General features: G+C 39.6%; 1 protein-coding gene across 3 annotated transcripts in view; it reads left to right on the forward strand.

The window, feature by feature from the left end:
• chd2 (chromodomain helicase DNA binding protein 2) overlaps nucleotides 1-13,766 on the forward strand; it is a 52,300-nt gene extending 38,534 nt beyond the window's left edge. For 2 of the 3 annotated variants that reach the window (XM_028451774.1, XM_028451776.1), the window contains 17 exons: nucleotides 265-361; nucleotides 434-526; nucleotides 603-776; nucleotides 2,829-2,998; nucleotides 3,075-3,116; nucleotides 3,975-4,114; nucleotides 4,174-4,312; nucleotides 4,384-4,534; nucleotides 4,610-4,732; nucleotides 4,809-4,931; nucleotides 6,029-6,169; nucleotides 7,210-7,326; nucleotides 7,415-7,593; nucleotides 10,281-10,380; nucleotides 10,476-10,662; nucleotides 10,794-11,034; nucleotides 12,668-13,766. In XM_028451774.1, the coding sequence (XP_028307575.1) occupies nucleotides 265-361; nucleotides 434-526; nucleotides 603-776; nucleotides 2,829-2,998; nucleotides 3,075-3,116; nucleotides 3,975-4,114; nucleotides 4,174-4,312; nucleotides 4,384-4,534; nucleotides 4,610-4,732; nucleotides 4,809-4,931; nucleotides 6,029-6,169; nucleotides 7,210-7,326; nucleotides 7,415-7,593; nucleotides 10,281-10,380; nucleotides 10,476-10,662; nucleotides 10,794-11,034; nucleotides 12,668-12,953 (2,503 nt within the window). In that variant the 3' untranslated portion in view covers nucleotides 12,954-13,766. The remainder of the gene's footprint in view (nucleotides 1-264; nucleotides 362-433; nucleotides 527-602; nucleotides 777-2,828; nucleotides 2,999-3,074; nucleotides 3,117-3,974; nucleotides 4,115-4,173; nucleotides 4,313-4,383; nucleotides 4,535-4,609; nucleotides 4,733-4,808; nucleotides 4,932-6,028; nucleotides 6,170-7,209; nucleotides 7,327-7,414; nucleotides 7,594-10,280; nucleotides 10,381-10,475; nucleotides 10,663-10,793; nucleotides 11,035-12,667) is intronic. The other variant, XM_028451775.1, reaches the window with a different exon arrangement.
• Nucleotides 13,767-18,617: the final 4,851 nt, after the last annotated feature.

Consider the following 18,617-nt stretch of genomic DNA (forward strand, 5'->3'; position numbering starts at 1 on the left):
ATTAATAAAAATGACCTGTGTAAAGGCTTTTTCAAATGGAAAAATTCTCCTGCGAAATCTGTGACCTGTTGACCTGCACAACTCAAAGAATCGGAATCGAGAATCATTTAGAACTTCAATCGTAATTGAGAATCGGAATTGGTAAAATCCAAACGATGGCCAAATCTAATTGGTTCACATGATAGGATCAATAAGTGAAATCATCACCACTATTGGTTCACATGTTAGGATGCAGAACTCACACTGTTGTGTCCACTTCAACAGTTCAAATCCCTTCAACAAAGAAGAACTGTCTGCAATCCTCAAGTTTGGTGCTGAGGAGCTCTTCAAAGAGGCAGAGGGGGAGGAGTCAGAGCCTCAGGTATGTCCACCTGTGAACTGTTCTTACAACATGTTTGTAAACTGAAGCCCTGTATGTTTCCTGGTTGTGCAGGAGATGGACATTGATGAGATCCTGAGGCTGGCAGAAACCAGAGAAAGTGACCAAGGTTCCAGTGCCACTGATGAGCTGCTGTCCCAGTTTAAGGTTCTGAAAGGAGCTCAGGTTCCAACGTTGGTGCTTCATTCTCAAACCATGACCTTCTCTGCTGCTCTCTGTGCAGGTGGCCAACTTCTCCAGCATGGAGGAGACAGCTCCAGAGTTCGAGGAGAAACCTTCACGAGAATGGGACGACATAATTCCTGAGGAGCAGCGCCGCAAAATCGAGGAGGAGGAGAAGCAGCGGGAGATGGAGGACATCTTCATGCTACCTAGGAGTAGAAGTTCAAACAAAAAGGTAAGGAGGAAAATAACGCTTTAAACATGGCAGATTGTCACCATACAACCTGTCACAGCTGTCAGTGACACCACCACGGGCTGCTGCAAACATCTGTTTAATCTTTTTAAAACATTTGGTTTGTGTTTTTATCACTAGTTTCCAAACAGGATTTATTTGTGAAGCAGCTCTATCAAAGCTGAGGATTTTACTACGTACATTTCAAATTAAACTGGAGAATTTAGTGTTATACACATGTTGGTTCAGCATGGAGAGGCTTTTCTCTGCAGAGTTAAAACTCCTCAGCACACATGTTGAATAAAGTCCTACAGGTTTGATTGTGTTGTGATCTATAATCATGATAGTGACATGATGCACTTCCATTCTCTGGTTACATCAAAGTTCATTTCAAAATAAAGCACTTGAGTCATTTAATTACATTAGGGAGAATGTAATCATCCATGCGATGTAGTTTACTGTTGGAAAGATAGTTTTGATTTTAGGAATAAAAGTAGGGCTTTTTTCTAAATGTTGTGTTTTTCACAATAAGATTACACAATGACAATTTTTTTTTAAATAAATATTTTATCAATTTTTTTCAAAAAATATTAGTTTTTATCCTGTGGGGAAGACTAATAAATGAAAAAGAAGATAACCATAATTACCTAAAATCAAAGTGTAAATATAAACCATGTGTAAGCTCCAATTTAATTTGTAATATGTCATATAAAGATGTATGAGAGCCACATTAATGTTACTCAGGGATCAATGGTTTCTGAGCAGGTTTACTGATTCAGTTTTGATCAACTTAATTTAAATGATTCTGATGAAATCAATTCCAGACCGTAATGATTACACAAAAATCAATCAGTATTTTCATTACTAGGGGGCAGTATATTGCTCAAGTTCTGATGAACCTAAGATGTTTCAGAATCTACAATCCCTGCCATCAATAGTGTTATTTGTTCCCACAGATTTTCTGTAGCACTGATGAGATCTTCAAACACTCTGAGCAGGTGAAGCTGATTAAAGCTGCTCAGCCCCTCCCTTTCTATTTGTTCACCAGAAATGGGTGGAGCTTCACACTCACATCAAAGTTACAGGAACTGGTGGCCCTGTGTTTAAGAGTGAGTGATGAGTTGGTAATTTTTAGTCAGACAGTCAGTGTTTAGGGTAGAGTTGGAATGGTCCCTGGAAACATTTCCAGCGTTTTCATTCACAACAACAACATCTCATCAGTGCTACAGAAGATCTGTGGGAACAAGTTGTGTTGATGTTGTGGACGAGACCATCAATGCCAGGGATGGTAGAGTGTGAAACGTCGTAGGTTCATGATAACTTGATAGCTTCTAATATTCTGGCCCTTAGTGGTGAAATAACTGATGCTTCTTGTCTATTTATTTTTGTCTAATCATCTGGAATAATGTCATCAGGAGTAAGTCCTGTTAATGTTTGCCAGTTATTTCGCCCCATGATGAAAGTGCAGTGCAGCTGAGAATAAAGCAAAAGCAGTGGAGAAAGAAAGAATGGCTGGTTAAAGGCATATTGATCAACAAAGAAAGCTGCCCTGAGAGGCTTGTCCAGACCAGAAGAGAACAAGGCAAATCATAGAAACTGTTAAAATGACTATAAAACCAGTAGCTCAGCAGCAGTGGTGGTAAATAACAAAGTGAAAAAAAGTACAAATGTTAGGTACTTTTACTTCTTCATATATTTTTTTTATTGTTTTTCACAAACCACGACTTGAGTGGCGTGAATACATGTTTTTTTGCTTGAAGAAAATAGTGTATTTTACCTTATTGTACTCTTCAGAGTGTTCAAAATTGCTTAATTTATGTGTTAAAATAAAAAAAAATGATATGGGGGAAGATCTCCCTGACCGCCATTTGATGGATTTTTTTGGTCACTTTTTTTCCATTCCTTTGGTGTTTGCATGTCTGTAAATGAGTGCAGGTTAGTGGAGTTGGATCATCCTGATTGATTACTGTCTGTTACTAAGGCCTTTGTTGTTGCTCGTAATGTTCAGTAAAACTTCTATGTTCATCGTTCTAATGTGTGATTGTTGTTTTTCAGGCTCAGGCCAATGACAGCGACAGTGACGTGGGCTCCAAGCTGAAGCATCGCTCCTCAGGCTCTGACAGCGACTCTGATGACAGCGACGACGACAAGAGGCCAAAGAAGAGAGGTCGACCCCGAGCTCGCAAGAACAACGTGGAAGGTTTCACCGATGCAGAGATTCGCCGGTAACGGATCCTTGTCACAATTCACGCTCCAGTTTTTAAACTCTGTTCACTTTACATTTCTACGTCTCCTCCACAGGTTCATTAAAGCATACAAGAAGTTTGGAGCTCCACTGGAGAGGTAAGAATAAAACGTTAGAACGATGAACAGAAGGTTTGGTTTTCTTGTTGACCCTTAGCCGGCGCATCCTAGTCACATGACCAAAAGACAACAGAGTGGCCAGATGCAGCCATTTAAACTTTTGTTGGAAGTGAAGAATCAAAACTATATACTAGTTTTTAAATGATCTTGGTAGTGCAAGTAGAACAGTAGTTATGATAGATTAAAACCGCTGCACTTTTAGTGATTATTTTTGTCACATTCCGTGCAGAAACACCTTCTTTTCCTTCTCTCGCAAAATGAAAGTGTTTGCAAGAAAAAATACACCTCATTCCTATTCGTGGAAAGTGTTAGGCCTGTGATGTGTCCCTCTGTCTTTTTAGTGGACAGGAACTGTTTATTGCAGTGGCACAAATAATTTGTGGCATCTGATTGTGAGGTTTTGTAAAAAGTTGTATTCGATTTGGGAAAAAACGACATTTAACTTGTTTTTTTTTGTGAACTTGTACATATGTTTTTGATAATTCACTTTATATTTGCATTCCCATTCATCACATCGGTTCATTAAACCTTGTGGTTTTTACAGTAAAAAGACCCATTTTATTCTACTTGGATTTGGTGTTTTTGTGTAATTTTAAGTCCATTGTGTTTATACTGTATGTCAAAATGAAAAACGTGCAGTAAATTGCTACAGTTGAAGTTATGTTGATAAAATGATACCAAACAAGGCAAGCTGAACAGTTTTTATGGTGAGATTAGAAGGTAAAATTAAAAGTAGTCAGAAATAGCTACTGTAGTTATACCCTGGACTCCAGAGGGTTAAGATGGTAATGGATCACAATTTTCAGCTCCTCCTCTGAGGGTTTCTTCTGGCTCCAGGTTGGAGGCGGTGGCCCGTGACTCTGAGCTGGTGGACAAATCTATCGCAGATCTGAAGAGACTTGGAGAACTGATTCACTCCAGCTGTGTGACGGCCATACAGGAACATGAGGAACACCTGAAGGAGAACCCAGTGGAAGGTACCTAGTCATTGATCATGTTGGGTTTAGGAGCAGCTGCTGAAGCTTCTTTATTCCAGCCAAAGGTCCCGGGAAACGACGAGGAATCAACATCAAGATTTCAGGCGTGCAGGTCAACGCCAAGTCCATCATCCAGCATGAAGAAGAGTTTGAACCTCTGCACAAAGCTGTGCCCTCTGACCCCACTGAGAGGAACCAGTGAGAGCCCTGAACACATCACACATGATGTTTGTTGAGTGAAGCTAACCTCAGGCCTCTTCCTCCTGCAGGTTTAAGATCACCTGTCGGGTTAAAGTGGCTCACTTTGACGTGGACTGGGACCTCCAGGATGACGTTCAGCTGCTCCTCGGCATCTACGAGCACGGCTTTGGAAACTGGGATTTGATCAAGACTGACCCTGATCTTAAACTAGCTGAGAAGGTGATTATTGATCAGATGATTTGGGTGGAGCTGTGGGAGGAGCTTTGATGGTCTACCGCTTAGATCTTTCTACAGATTCTTCCTGACGACCCTGTCAAGAAACCTCAGGCCAAACAACTACAGGCAAGAGCTGAGTATCTCCTCAAGCTTCTGAAGAAAGAACAAGAAGGTCCAGACTCTTCCAAAACAGGAGAGGAGGTACGTTCATACAAACCAACACCTACAACATGTCTCGGGTGCTCTCACTCTGAGCTCACCTGAGCTCTTTGTTCAGGTCAAAGTGAGGAAGAGGAAGCCTCGAGTGAGGAAGGAGAACAAGATCCTGAAGGACGAGCAGGGCAACGAGCTCACCTCACCTCGTCTGTCTGACAATCTGTCAGATGAGGGAGAAGTAAAGGTGGGTCTGAGTGTGGGCGGAACTTCTTAGTCATAGCTGGGAACAGTGAGAGCTGTTCACACCTCAGTGACCACGGTTACATGATGTTTAGTTATTCCGAATTCAATCATTCGGAATTAAAGTATTCTGCTTCGTGTTTACATGGAAATAGTCATTCCCAAACTGAGGTTTACAAGGAAAACCAGTTTATATAATTCTGCTTTAGGTCTGGGAGTTGAGAAGGCTCTGATTGAACAGGTGGCGTCTATCGGGAGAAATACAGAACAAACCTTTTATTGACGGCTGTAACACAGAAGACCACACATGAAAACTGTTTTCAGTTTTATTTTGATTGTAGTTTGAAGCAGCAGCTGGACAATAACACACAGTTTCAGTTTGGACTGCGGAGCGGAAGGGAGATAGGAACTAATCACCGGTAAATAAATCATAGTAAAACTCTGAAAAACAATCACCAGGAATAAATATTTGCTCCCTGGCAAAGATAGTAGTACTAACGACAGGTGAAATGATAAACTGGTGATATTACAGCCTGTACATGCAGTACGGGGACGCATTTACTCTGCCTCTGGGTCCTAGTGCCAGCCGTCCGGTGAAGCCTGTTCTGTTTACCGAGGTCTGTGTGTGTTTAATAAGTCTGTGTGTCTGTGTGAAAGTCTGCATGTTTATGCCTCTGTCCATCCACTCTTTTCATTATATCCATGTATTTCAAGGCTCTTAATAAATAGTCTTGACTGGAGTCCGTGCCGCCTCCATCTTAAATTATGTCGTCACCAGCGCGTCATCGCCGCAAGTCGCGCAAGCGCAAAACGATCCGAATTAACTTAAAGCGACTTTAACCAAGTTAAGTGTTTACAAGAAAGAGGAATTGTCTAATTCGGGATTAAAATTGGAACAAACCAGCCACTTAATTCGAATTTAAGTTTAATTTAGAATTAAATTAGCATTAGGAATGAACTGTTTACAAGGTCAGGTTAAAGAGGAATTAACTTTTATTCCGCTTTAAAGAGGAATTAAAGCTCCCATGTAAACGTGGCCAGTATCTGTTCTTTATTCACTGTGTGGTCGGTCAGCATTAACGTTCTGTTCTACTGGAGCAGGACGACGGGACGGACAAATCTCCAACCAAGAAGAGACCAAAGAAGAAGGACAACAAAGAGAACAAAGAGAAACAGGGAACTCCCAAGAAGGAGAAGGAGGGAGACAAAGAGAAGAAGAACACTAAGACTAAAAAGGAGAAGGTACGAGAGAACACCAGTAAACCAGTTTAACACTAACTAACATCCTGAAACCAAATCAACGTTATGGGGTTAACCATCTAAGGACTGCAGTAGTAAGGGTTTGCCAGAACCTAAATTTGTATTTTTCATTTATTAAAATATCTTCAAATATTGTATATCCCGAGAATCCTTACAACCAAAGCTAAAAGGTTATACATATAAATGAACCACAAACAGTAGTTAAAAGTGGTAAAACTATTAACAAATAATTGTAAACAGGAAAATACAAAACATTCATTATATTTTGTAAATAAAGATAGAAAACAAATTGATCCAAAAAAAAATGTTTTTTTTTTTTGAGAACACTCCAGGAGAGATTTGAACAATTTACTTATTTTACTTTTTGAGATCCCATAATTTTTATGAGCAGTGCAGAGGTTTGATCACTACTGCACGACCTGCTTCTAGACATTACAACAACCATTTGATGCTACTCGGCAGTGGTGCGGTGAGTAGCGAGTTTTGCTCTGCACTTAGCATTTATATAACAACGTCACTAGTGTTGTTTTGGAATGTAAGATGAAGGCAAACGTCTTGGCTTTCTATTGCAAAAAGAATGCACATTCTAGCTGTTCTAGTGTATTTTCTACTTCACACCCGTTTATACGGAGGGGAGGGGAGGGGTTGGGCCACCCACACGAGATTGGTCCACTAAGGGTTAATGTGAACAGAGATGGTCAGGTTGTGTGAACAATAACATTTGTAGCCTCAGAGAAGCTCACAGTGTGTATACACTGATCAGATCATTCACAGAAAACCACTTACTTGAAATCATCCTCAAAGGAGCCCCAGGCCAGTGGAGGGACAACGACAATGATGATGATGATATGCTCACATCAGCAGTGTATATTTTAAAGTCTTTTATGAACAATTATTTTTTCACAAACAGAGCTAAAAACCCTCAACTTTACTTCAAGTTATTTTTATTGTTAATAAAATCTGAAACATGTTTTATTTTAAATTAACGACACGTTCTTAAATGTGTTGATGTTGTGTTGTAGGCCAAAGTAGTGAAGAACAAGAAGCTTCAGGGTCCAGTCCACATCACGGCTGGATCTGACCCAGTTCCTATTGAAGGAAAGGAGGACGATGAGCTGGACTCAGACACCTTCAGTGTTGTGAGTTTCTCTCTGTGTGTATGGTTGCAGTGTGAGCGTCCCTATCTATAATACTGTTTGTGTGTGTGTGTTGCGTGCGTGTGTGTAGTGTAAGGAGCGCATGAGGCCGGTGAAGAAGTCTCTGAAGCAGTTGGACAAACCTGATGAAGGTCTGTCAGACCAGGAGCAGCTTCAGCACACACGGACCTGTCTGCTGAAGATTGGAGACCGGATCACTGAGTGTCTGAAGTCCTACAGTGACCCTGAACATATCAAGGTCTGGAGACGGTAAGGTTAACTACTAACTAGTGCTAGTTAAGCTAACCTAGATAACTGCTCTGACTAACCAGAGGGATATTTCATCAAACTCAGCTCAGGGTTAAGTCCAGGTTTAACCTGAGACTCCTCTGGCTCCATTAATCCGGGTTCTAACTGGAACAGTGGTTTCATCAATGAGAAAAAACCTTGGTTACCATAGTAACACAGTCCGTGGGTCAAACCTGCTCCCGACCAGGTTTAAGCAGCAGGCTTGGCTTAACCTGCAGATGCACTCTCGTGAAAACATGTCATCATTTTGAAAGAAATAAGTTAGTGATGCTTTAAAACACTCAACAAAGATCTACAAAAGGAAAAAGAAGTCCAAAAGACTTGTTATACTTTTTATAAAAAACACTGCTTTAATATGGTATTTTAAAAGGAAATTAAACCGAATATTTTGGAAAATTATTAAATATTTTCGAAATCGATACAAATGACGAAAGAATCATTGCCTTATTATGTGTTTAATGTGTACCGTACTTTTTAATGAGGTGATCACAGTCTCTCTCCAGAGAGGGAGAGGCTGTTCAGGGACAATCATGGCGGAGCACTAACTAAATCCTAAATTCCCAATGACTAAAATAATCGCTTTTCGGGATGTGCGCGCTGCTCACATGCAGCCTCTGCATATTATTTACAACTGCAGAATGTGCACTTGGAATACACACAGCTTATATTACATATGTTAAGGTGCAATTATTAACTTGTGCTAAGGCTGCAAAATTGCTCAGTTTTAATTTTGGTGCAGCTGTTTTGCAGTGTACTGAAAAAAAGTAACTAGTTACCGTTACTAGTTACTTCATTCACAAAGTAACTCAGTTACTATTTTGATTACTTACATCCAAAAGTAATGCGTTACTGGAAAAAGTAACTTTTGAGTTACTTAGAATTAAAGAATGTATTTTGTTTTTTTTGGGTCATTTGTGTCCATACAGCTTCATATCATTGCTTTGGATAAAAGCCTCTGATAAATGAAATGTTATTGTATCCAACCCTACAGTTTCTAATCCTTTACATTCACAGTACTTTCACAGTACATTCAAGTATTCTTTCAATGCCAGTTTATTTACTTGAGACCAGCAGAAACTGAAAATGTTACAAGTAATTGTGAAATAAATAACACAAAACAACCTAAATATTATTCAAAATCAAAGATCAAAAATTAAAGTGGCTTCAGAATCATTAAAAAGGTTGTGTTTAACCTTAGAATGTTCCCTTACAGCTTAAGTACAGAAACTAGCAATAATGTTCAACATAAACACAAAAAACCTTCTAAAATAAATGGACTTGGGCTTGATTTATATAGCGCTTTATCACCACACTGAAGCAGTCTCAAAGCGCTTTACAAATCACTCTCACATTCACACACCAATGGGACAGGACTGCCATGCAAGGCGCTAGTCGACCACTGGGAGCAACTTAAGGTTCAGTGTCTTGCCCAAGGACACTTCGACACATAGTCAGGTACTGGGATCGAACCCCCAACCTCTCGATCAGAAGACAACCTTCTACCACCTGAGCCACGGTCGCCCACAGTAACGGACAAACGCACCATATTGTAACTGTAACTGCGTTATTTCTTTAAAAAATATTGCGTTCGAGTACTAGTTACTGTCAAAAGTAACATTACCGCCCAACACTGCTGTTTTGTGCTTTATATAACTAACTAACTAAGGAGGGCTCCTGCGGTGAGAGCGGTCTCCCAGTCCCCTTGCATTGAGCCAACCAGGTGAACCAGTTTCTTCCAAAGCGAGCGGTCCTATGCAAGCAGATCTGCGTCCTCCACGGCAACTTCGTGTTGTCTGATGATGTCGACCCATTGTTTGCGGGGCTTGCCTCGTGGCCGTCTCTAACTTGTTTCCCTTGGGTCAAACTGGAGAATAGCTTTCGTCGGATGGTTAGGAGGTAGGCAGAGAACATGGCCAAACCAGCGGGTGCGTCGCTGCGCAGCCAAGCAACATGCTCTAGGCTGACACGTGTGGGCTCTTAGCACTTTGTTGGAGACCCGCTGAGGCCACTTGATGTTTTCAATGGTTCTGAGAGCCCTACTATCAAAACCATCGATTCTTGCAGCCAGAGTCTTGTTCAAGGGCCATGTCTCCAAGTCATAGAGCAGGATGGAGAGTACTGCCAAGTGTTTGTCCTTTATTCTCACTGCTCAGTAGCAGATGACGTCATGTCCAGTTGGTTTAAAAAAAAAAAAAAAGCTCTAGCGCATGCGCCCTCATGTCTCCAATCATTACATTTGTGATCGATCTTGTGGGTTTTATGAAGACATGCACTTAAGCTAAACACTGTCAGCTGGCTTGTCTCAGCTGAAGAGCTCCAAGATGAGAAGTGTTTGCTGGAATGGTAAAAGCCAGTGTGGTCACGGAGGGCTTGGGTAAACCAGGTTTGAACCGTAGGCCTGGCTCTCTTAAGAACACTTTGATGAAACACTTCCCAGGGCAACTAGTTTGTTTATTTATTTCAAGGCCATCTACTTTATTTATTTGTTAATTTATTTTAAAACTAACTTATTTATTTATAGTAAGGACAACAAATTTATTTATTTTAAGGCTAATATGTTTATTTGTTTTAAGTTTTTTTATGTATTTTAAGTTGTTAACTAGTTTATTTATTTATTTTGAGGCTAACTAGATGTTCCTGTTCTGCAGAAACCTGTGGATCTTCGTCTCAAAGTTCACAGAGTTCGGTGCGAGGAAGCTCCATAAGCTCTATAAGATGGCCCAGAAGAAGCGCTCTCATGAGGAGGAGGTTGGTGTATGATACGTTAGTGTGACCTGCTGTGATTGGTCCATAACACGCACACCTCACCTGTGTGTGTGTTTGTGTGCGTCCGTGTGCGCTAGAAGGAGCACAAGAGGAAGGAGAATCCTTCAGGCAGAGGGAAAGCATTCCGTCCTGAGCCCTCAGGGTCCAGTCGAGACTCCGCCTCAGTTTACTCCTTCAAATCCTCCCACCCCAGCCAGGCTGGCCCCCACGTCCACCACCGAAAACAGTACAGCATGGCTAACAAACGCCACTTTGACAACGATGGTACGTGGTGTTGGCGCCGCTCAGTTTAATCCAGTTTAAAAACATTGTTTACACCACATGTTGTTGTTGATCCAGATTAAAAACATATTGTTGTTAATCCAGATTAAAAGTGTGTTGTGTTGTTGATCCAGATCGGGGGGAGTGGCAGAGGGAGCGTAATTACAGTTACCCTGGCAATAGCAACCCTCCGTGGCAGGGCGAGCGCCATCACTCGTACGACCGCTACAAGGACCACTACGGAGAGCGCCGTCCTCACGGGGACGGGTACCGCAGCTCCGGTGGTTACCGTAGCAACAACTCTCCAAGGAAACGAGCGTATGATTCCTACGACAACGAGCGCGACCACCGGGGCCACAGACCTTATTACGACAGGTGAGGATGGAGCCACCCTCTCATAATTTATACACATCAGAGTTTATAGATCATAGATTATATATTGGAGAATATAGGTTATAGATTACAGATTACACATTATAGATTATAGATCATGGATTAGAGATTATAAATTATAGATTAGAGGTTAAAGATTTGAGATTATAGATTGCAGATCATATATATTATAGATCAGAGATTATATGTTGTAGATCATAAATCAGAATTCCATTTTAGGTTTTACTAATTTCACTAATGTTTCAGTTTTATCTTTTTTTCCTCATGTGATGTAAATATTGACAAACAAAACGTTACAAACTATGACATAAAGGCTTCATAGGGATGAAATAAATCAAATATTGTAGATCACATTTCGACACAGTTTAAATCAAATGAAATGGAGTTTTTGAGACTTTGTGCTGGATATGAAAAGTAGATTAATATGATCTTATAATATATGTATGTATATAAACACCCATTTATTGAAATTTGGAGCTGAGTATCTCACATATGAAGGATATAAAGAAACAGAAACAGTTCATATCTTTCATGTCTAGTGACTAACTCTGAGATGAGTTTGTATCTGATTGTCTCTTAAGTCTCTGTGCGTCTTAGGGGTGGATTCACTGGTGGCACTGTTTCCTCACCTGCTGTGGGGAATTCACTAAGAATGTGGAGCAAATAGGTGCATGTGAAGACATGGTTGAGACCTCCCTATTTAAATGAACATTTTGCTTGTTCAATGCAGAGAGGTGAGTGCACAGAAGCACAAAATAACATTTTAAGAAGTTAAATTGGAGGCAAGTGGACTTCTCTGTCTGCTGCACAAATATTCAATAATGTAGAAAATAAAATAAACAAATAAAAGTGGTGAATAAACTTTTCCCCTAATATAATGTGGCTGCTCCATCAGGACTGTAACTTTGCTCTGTTCATGGAAAACAGGCAGCTTTGGACAGATCAATAACTCATTGATCTGAGTTATTATAGCAACAGATAAACCAGTCTGCTGCACTTGAAGTTGATCTACTGAGAATCATTCAGCAGGTCTGTGAGCTGTCCTGAGTATAGTGCGTTGTCCGAATCTTGTCATGACGGCGTAAATTATGCAGCTGGTCAGCTGATTCTGGCCTGATGCTCCTTGCCATCAACATGACACAGTTTGAGTCAAAACATGAAGACACAGCTAAGGTGCGCCCGGACAGAAATCCATGAATCTCTGTGTACAGCGACACTCTGTGCCGCAGCCACACCAGAATCCAGCTTTTTCTCTCCCTCACATAAACACACTTTACTCTGCATTTTCTTTTGGTGGCTGTTAATATTGACTATTGTTTTATTTAAATATTTTTTTTATTTTTTTCAATTTCTGCTGTTTATTGTGTCAACATTTACTGCAGCCATGTGTGAGAGTTTGCACCTGCCTGTGGGTCATACTACTTTTCAGTGCAAAACAGTCACCGCAACGTTCCAGATTTTGATGAATTGCATTGCGTCCACTGCATTAATTTATTTGCATTTCCCCCTCCCATTTTTTCATCAAAGGGAAACACGCTAAATGGACTGTGGACACATTCTCCTTAATGTTTTATTTTGAAAATAATGAGTTAGTCTGTGTGTTTTATTTTTAAAGACATTCGGACTCAAAGAGAAGACGTCCTGATGACTTCCGTCCGAGCTACCATCAGAACAGAGAAGCTCCTCCTCAGGACTTCAGGAGGATGTCCGACCACAGAGCAGCAGGTCCTCAGGGACCCGATCCATACGCTCGGCCGTTCCATCCAGACAAAGCTGTGGCGCCGCTTGACCCGCGGTCCGCTCAGGCCCAGAAGTCTCCTCAGGACTCACGCTCTCCACCAGAGCGACCTGCTGACGCCAGCGCCACAGGCGAGCCGAACTGGACCAGCAGGAAGACATAGTATGCTCACTGTGGTCCAAGAGGAAGCTTTTTCTTCCTTCTTCCTGTTTCCTTCTGCTACTAAAGATGGAATCATTGTTATTATTATTTCACTGTTGGAGGATTCTGAGTCCTGTGGACTGAAGCAAAACCACTGTCCTTTGATCCTGAAGTGCCTGGAGCTGATTGGCCTTTTTCAATGAACAATGATGATGATGTCATCATAGAAGGAGGAGTCGAGGCGGTGAGAGCAGGACATATTTAAATGATCATGACAGTGTTGGTTGTGTAAAAGGAACATTTGTATACTTTGAACATGTTTTTGATCCTTTAATGTCCAAACCTTTGATCTCACCGGCCGCCACCAGGAGGCGCTAATAGGAAGTATTTATTGTAACAGACCATAACACTAAGAAGTATTAGGACCCAGGACATGTTCTCACTGCCTGACGTCTCTGATTGGACAGTGTTGGTGTGGTGGTGTAACTGGTGCCAAACCCACTTCCTGTCAGTGCCTTATTTGTGTTACCATGACACGTGTTGCTTCACAGCTGCAGGATGTGAATGTGTTTTAGATTCTCTGTGGTTTGAGTGGATTATGGACCATTTAAACGGTCATGGACCATCTAACGGATCATGGACCATTTAATGCACCATCTAATATCTGCTCACGCATTGCACCAACGTGTTACATCATGGCCGCTGTGTTCTTCAAACCTCAGTGTCGGCATTCAATCTTTAACAAGTCTGAATAATTTAAATTTGTGACAAACCCACTTGTCATGATAAATGTGTTGTACATATGTAATAAAACTTTGTTACACACATTTTCAAATGTGTCTCTTAATTTAAAACTCAACATGTTCTCATCTTAGCAGCACACAGTCAACAGCCAATCACAGCTCACCAAACACAGACGTAATAAATATAGATTACTACTAGTGTTGTTCTGATGCCTTTTTTGGCCCCGATACTCAGTTGCATAGTATCTGCCGACACCGATACATGCCGATACCGCAGTGTTTAAAAAAAGATATGACCTGTTTTTCTTCCAGTGACTTGGATGTAAAAATCATTGCTATCATGGCTTGGTCTGGCACTGCTTAAACCTTTGTGAAACAGGAAGAAAACACTAACAGAGAAAATGCAGGATAATTTTTATTGGTATGGGTGACAAATGAATAAACACTTTTCTGAAATCTGAGTTTTGGCTCTCAGATGCCAACATGTAACCATACGTGTTTCTGTGGTCAGTAGTCAGGGCAACAGTGAGAGTTGGAGGAGGATTTCTCATCATTTGAATTTGAACAAATTCCCAATTCTTTTAGGAGACATTGTCAAATAAATTGACATGTTTTAAATTAGCAAACCATGAATTTTAATCCTATGAACTTTACTCGGAATTTCTCACAGGGCTGTTTTCAACAAGTATATAGATACTAAATTTATGGATTTGAATTTTTTTTTCACAAAAGCTTAATTTTTGAAAACATACAATAAGGAACAACTTGTACAACCCAGTCCAGATTAGCAGCAGTACTAAATCAGAAACAGTTAATGTTTATTAATAATAATAAAACTGCAAGCAGTGATAACGGGCCGGCACGCCTGTTGAGGTACGACGCGACTCCTTTCTGCCGGCCGCGTTCAAAGTAAAACTTAACGTACAGCACGACGTCTGGTTGCAGAGTGGGGCATCTTGTCTCCCATGAATGTCCTTATGCTCTAAAACAGGGGTTTTCAAAGTGTGGGGCGTGCCAGAGTTCTTCAGGGGATGCGCATCGTGGAAGATAAAAATAAAGAAGAAGAAACTGTGGTAATTATTATTGCAAGAAGCAGAAGAAGAAAGGAGGAGAGTCTGTGACAGCCTGCATCCAGGTATTTCTGAGGCCTTTTGTCTCTTTCTCCTTAGCTCAGCTGTTGTCTATGGAGGGTTTCTCAAGATCTTTATAGGTTTGACAAACATTTACATTGCCAAAGCAAGTGTGACATTGAACAATGAAGTCACAAAAAGACATTAAACATCTGTGCCCCTGTTCTCTGTCTGTCTTCAGTGTGTGCATGCACGCATAACTTGACACTGAGGATCAGTTTGTGGATGGGTGAGAAATCAGTCACACAAGCTTTACCTTTGAAAAATGTAGCATAACCACTGGGAAAATTTTGATTAAACTTTGCTATATAAGTACCTAATTAAAAAAAATTTAAAACATATCAATTGAACAAACCAATGAGGAGATGAAATGCTTTTTAGCCATGCTTAAGAAGACCGGATCAGAGGAATTTGGTCTAGTAAAATATTCATAGAAATTCAACCGTTAGTCCGATCTTGACCATTCAAACGTTGTTGGTAAGCTACTAATGGCGACTATAAGCATGTGCAATGGTGTGTTTCCTGCATAAAGCAGTAAAATTAAATGTTACTATTGGCCAAAAACAAACATGTGACATCTATAAAAAGTTAGAGTGACGGACTTCTTTGAAGATCATAGGTTGCACTGTATGAAATGTTGGCCATAGAAAGCTGATTATGGAGAGACGGGTTTCAGCCCCCTTGGACGTTCCTATGATTTTTTTTTTTTTTTTTTTTTTTTGCATTTTGTGAAAAAAATCTCATGCTCACAAGTAGGTGGCACTGTGTTTACAGTCAGTTCTTTTTGTTGGCATGTGTTAGTTGTAGTAAACTGATAATTTGTGTGAAGTTTCAGATCAATAAGACCACATACAGCAAAGATATTACGTTTCATGGGTTAAAATGGTGATCTCAACCAGAGGTGAAGGCTTGCCACGCCCACACCGTGTGAGATATGGAAATACTTTCCAAACCTATTGACTTCACATCAGTCATTTAATGATGTGCACAAGTTTCATGCCTTAATGATGATTACTCTTGGAGCTAGAATAGGATTAAAAATTCATTTTGATTAAAAATAGCATGTTTTAGAACATGGCTTCAAGAGACTTTTTTGTGCGTCTCAATGGATTCTATAAACCTGTAAATTTTGGGACGTCTACTATGAATGTGCCAATTTTTAAAAAGTAATTACAAAAATCTTTTGAAATTTGAGGTTTTGGTATACCCTTAAAATACATGACAGGTTTCGTCACTTGCAAAAATTTCTAACTACTCTAAGTGAGACATTCTGTTTTTTGGCGAATGGCGCTGTGCCGCAGGAAGTGCATTCCGTAAAAACTCATCTTCCTGACAAATGATCATCACCCATGTGTTGAAAACTGACAACACAGTGCGTAGTATGACCACCATGGGGAAGTTAGACTTGTCACGTGAATTGTTATGTCAATTGCGTGCGAAACGCATTTCTTGTTCTGCACATGACTTTGGATTTTGATTGAATGAGTTTCGGCTGAATTATTTAAAACATTTCCACTTTTAAAATTGATTAAACTTCAGCACCCCCTGTAGGCTTTGCAATGTGGTAAAAATTCACCTTTTAAAAACTATTTGTCTCCAACTTGTCAAGAACATAAATCCAACATTTTAAATGAAAGCTATAGGAGGAGTTTGCTATTAATGATGGTGTAGTTTGGCAAAAAATGTAGAAAAAGTGCCAAATTTGGCCCGCTAAATTCAAAATTGCAGACTTCCCAATGAATTTAGGTTATTTGTCAAAATTTAATTTTTGCTAGTCATAGTCCACTGCATATACCTACTGAATGCCATTCAGCAAGTTCAAACCAGTGAAAAGTTACAAACTCTAGATATTGCTAATGAGTCCTGAAATTGCATAAAAAAAACTACATGTTAAATTTTTCTCACAAACTATATTGTCCTGCCAAATTTCATGAAATTGCACCCCCAGGAAGTGCCTCAAAAATCCAAGTAAAGTGGTGGTTAGAAAATAAGAAGTAGAAGAAAAAGAAGAAAAATCTATGTAGAATCAGTCGTGCTTTGGGGCTCGGGCCCTAATAAACATTATAAAACTTAATATGTTTAATGCTTTCATTTATTAATTTTGGTCTCTCTTTTTTAGGCATCAGCCCCGTAAGCCTTGATCTCCTTTAACAATCGTCAGTCATTAACACCAACATAAACGTTCATCTTCATCCATCATAATTCCTTCTTTGCTTGTTTATATATTCCTATTGATCAGTAAAGACCATGTCCAGAGTTCAAGTTAAATAAAATCATGGTTATTTTTCATACTGCAAGCTTTTTGGTATTTGTTCCCTGTCCAAAACATATTGTATGGTATCATGTACTCGGTGTATTGTCCCACTCTCAGTGAATTTTGAATGTTTACATGAGTTTGATCTGGAAACAAACACAGTCCAAAACATTTGAAAGTTCAATTCTTTGGAGTTTTAAACCAGTGAGTGTGATCTTTAGTTTTCATTGATTAGTAATTGATTCCATTATCAGTTTGGTAATGCTCCCTACAGCGTCTTTCCAGCAGGAGGCAGTAAGATACAAAGGAAGGCATGAAGGAAAGAAACTAAACAAATAAAAAAAAAGGATTTTACAACAAGAACAAAGTAAAGCAAACATTTATTTTTATTCAATAAATAGTTTACAATATAAAGAGCTGACAAGGAATACATTGATTTACAAACGGCACAGCTTGATCACGTTTCCCATTTAGAAATTTCTTTAAAAAATATTTTACAACAAAAACATGTTGAACAGAATGAATTTGAAATACAAAATGAAACATAAAGTGCTTTAATTTAAAAAAATAGAGCACCCCAAAACCTTTCCGTAACATTCCAAGAGAAGATAGAACTTCCACGATAATCTAAAACCCGTCTGTGTGTGTGTGTGTGTACAATCTATAGTGTATTTATTCAGCTTTACTTTGTTCTGAGGTGCTCGTGTTTAAAAAAAGGTTCACATTCATTAAAATGTCTGATGTAGAAAAACACAACTGTTCAAACACCAACAATAAGTCAACAGCACGTACACAATCACACAACACAACACAAACAACAACAACAAAGATCAGGTTACAATCATGTGTTTGTGCAGTTGTTTCATTGTCGTTCCAAATCTCAGCAGTAACGCCTGCAAATACTTCAGTGTCAAAGATTCACGACAAACGAAACCAAGAACTCACAGTTTCTACAAAGTTCAAAGATCTGTGGAGTGATCAGAAAGGATAGACTCCATCACAAATACATTTTATTGTACAGTTGGAGATGAAGTAAAGTCTCTTTACAAGAAGATTCCTCATTCTAACTCATTCCTTTAGGCTGTGTACAACTTCCTGTTACAGAGTTAGCATTAGCACATAGCATTACAACAGCTTTAACAGGGGTTAAAGTTATTTCATTGATTTGTATTCAGGCTCTTATCATGAATTGATGGAAGCTGAAGGAAGTTGGGAGGACTGGTTAAAAGCTCATTTCTTTACATCACACATTAATCTGGAAGTAGCACCTCAGCTAGCACGCTACGCTATTACAACACCACTGAGTCACTTAACAATACGAAGCTTTAGCTTCAGTAGTTCAGTAAACACTTTGAGTGCTTTTATTTTATTTTCTGCTACAAACACGCAACATCATTGTCTGCTCAAGGTTTGATTGTACAAATATTTACAGATAATAAAAAACAGTTTTTAGAATTTATTATCGGAAGAGATGGCTAATGCTAAACGCTCTTTTAAGATTAGGTTTTTTTTGTTTGTTCTGGAAAAGTATAAAACAGGGTTGGGGCAAATTATAATTC

The sequence above is a fragment of the Gouania willdenowi genome, chromosome 6 (assembly GCF_900634775.1).
Source record: "Gouania willdenowi chromosome 6, fGouWil2.1, whole genome shotgun sequence".
In the NCBI taxonomy this organism is placed as follows: domain Eukaryota; kingdom Metazoa; phylum Chordata; class Actinopteri; order Blenniiformes; family Gobiesocidae; genus Gouania; species Gouania willdenowi.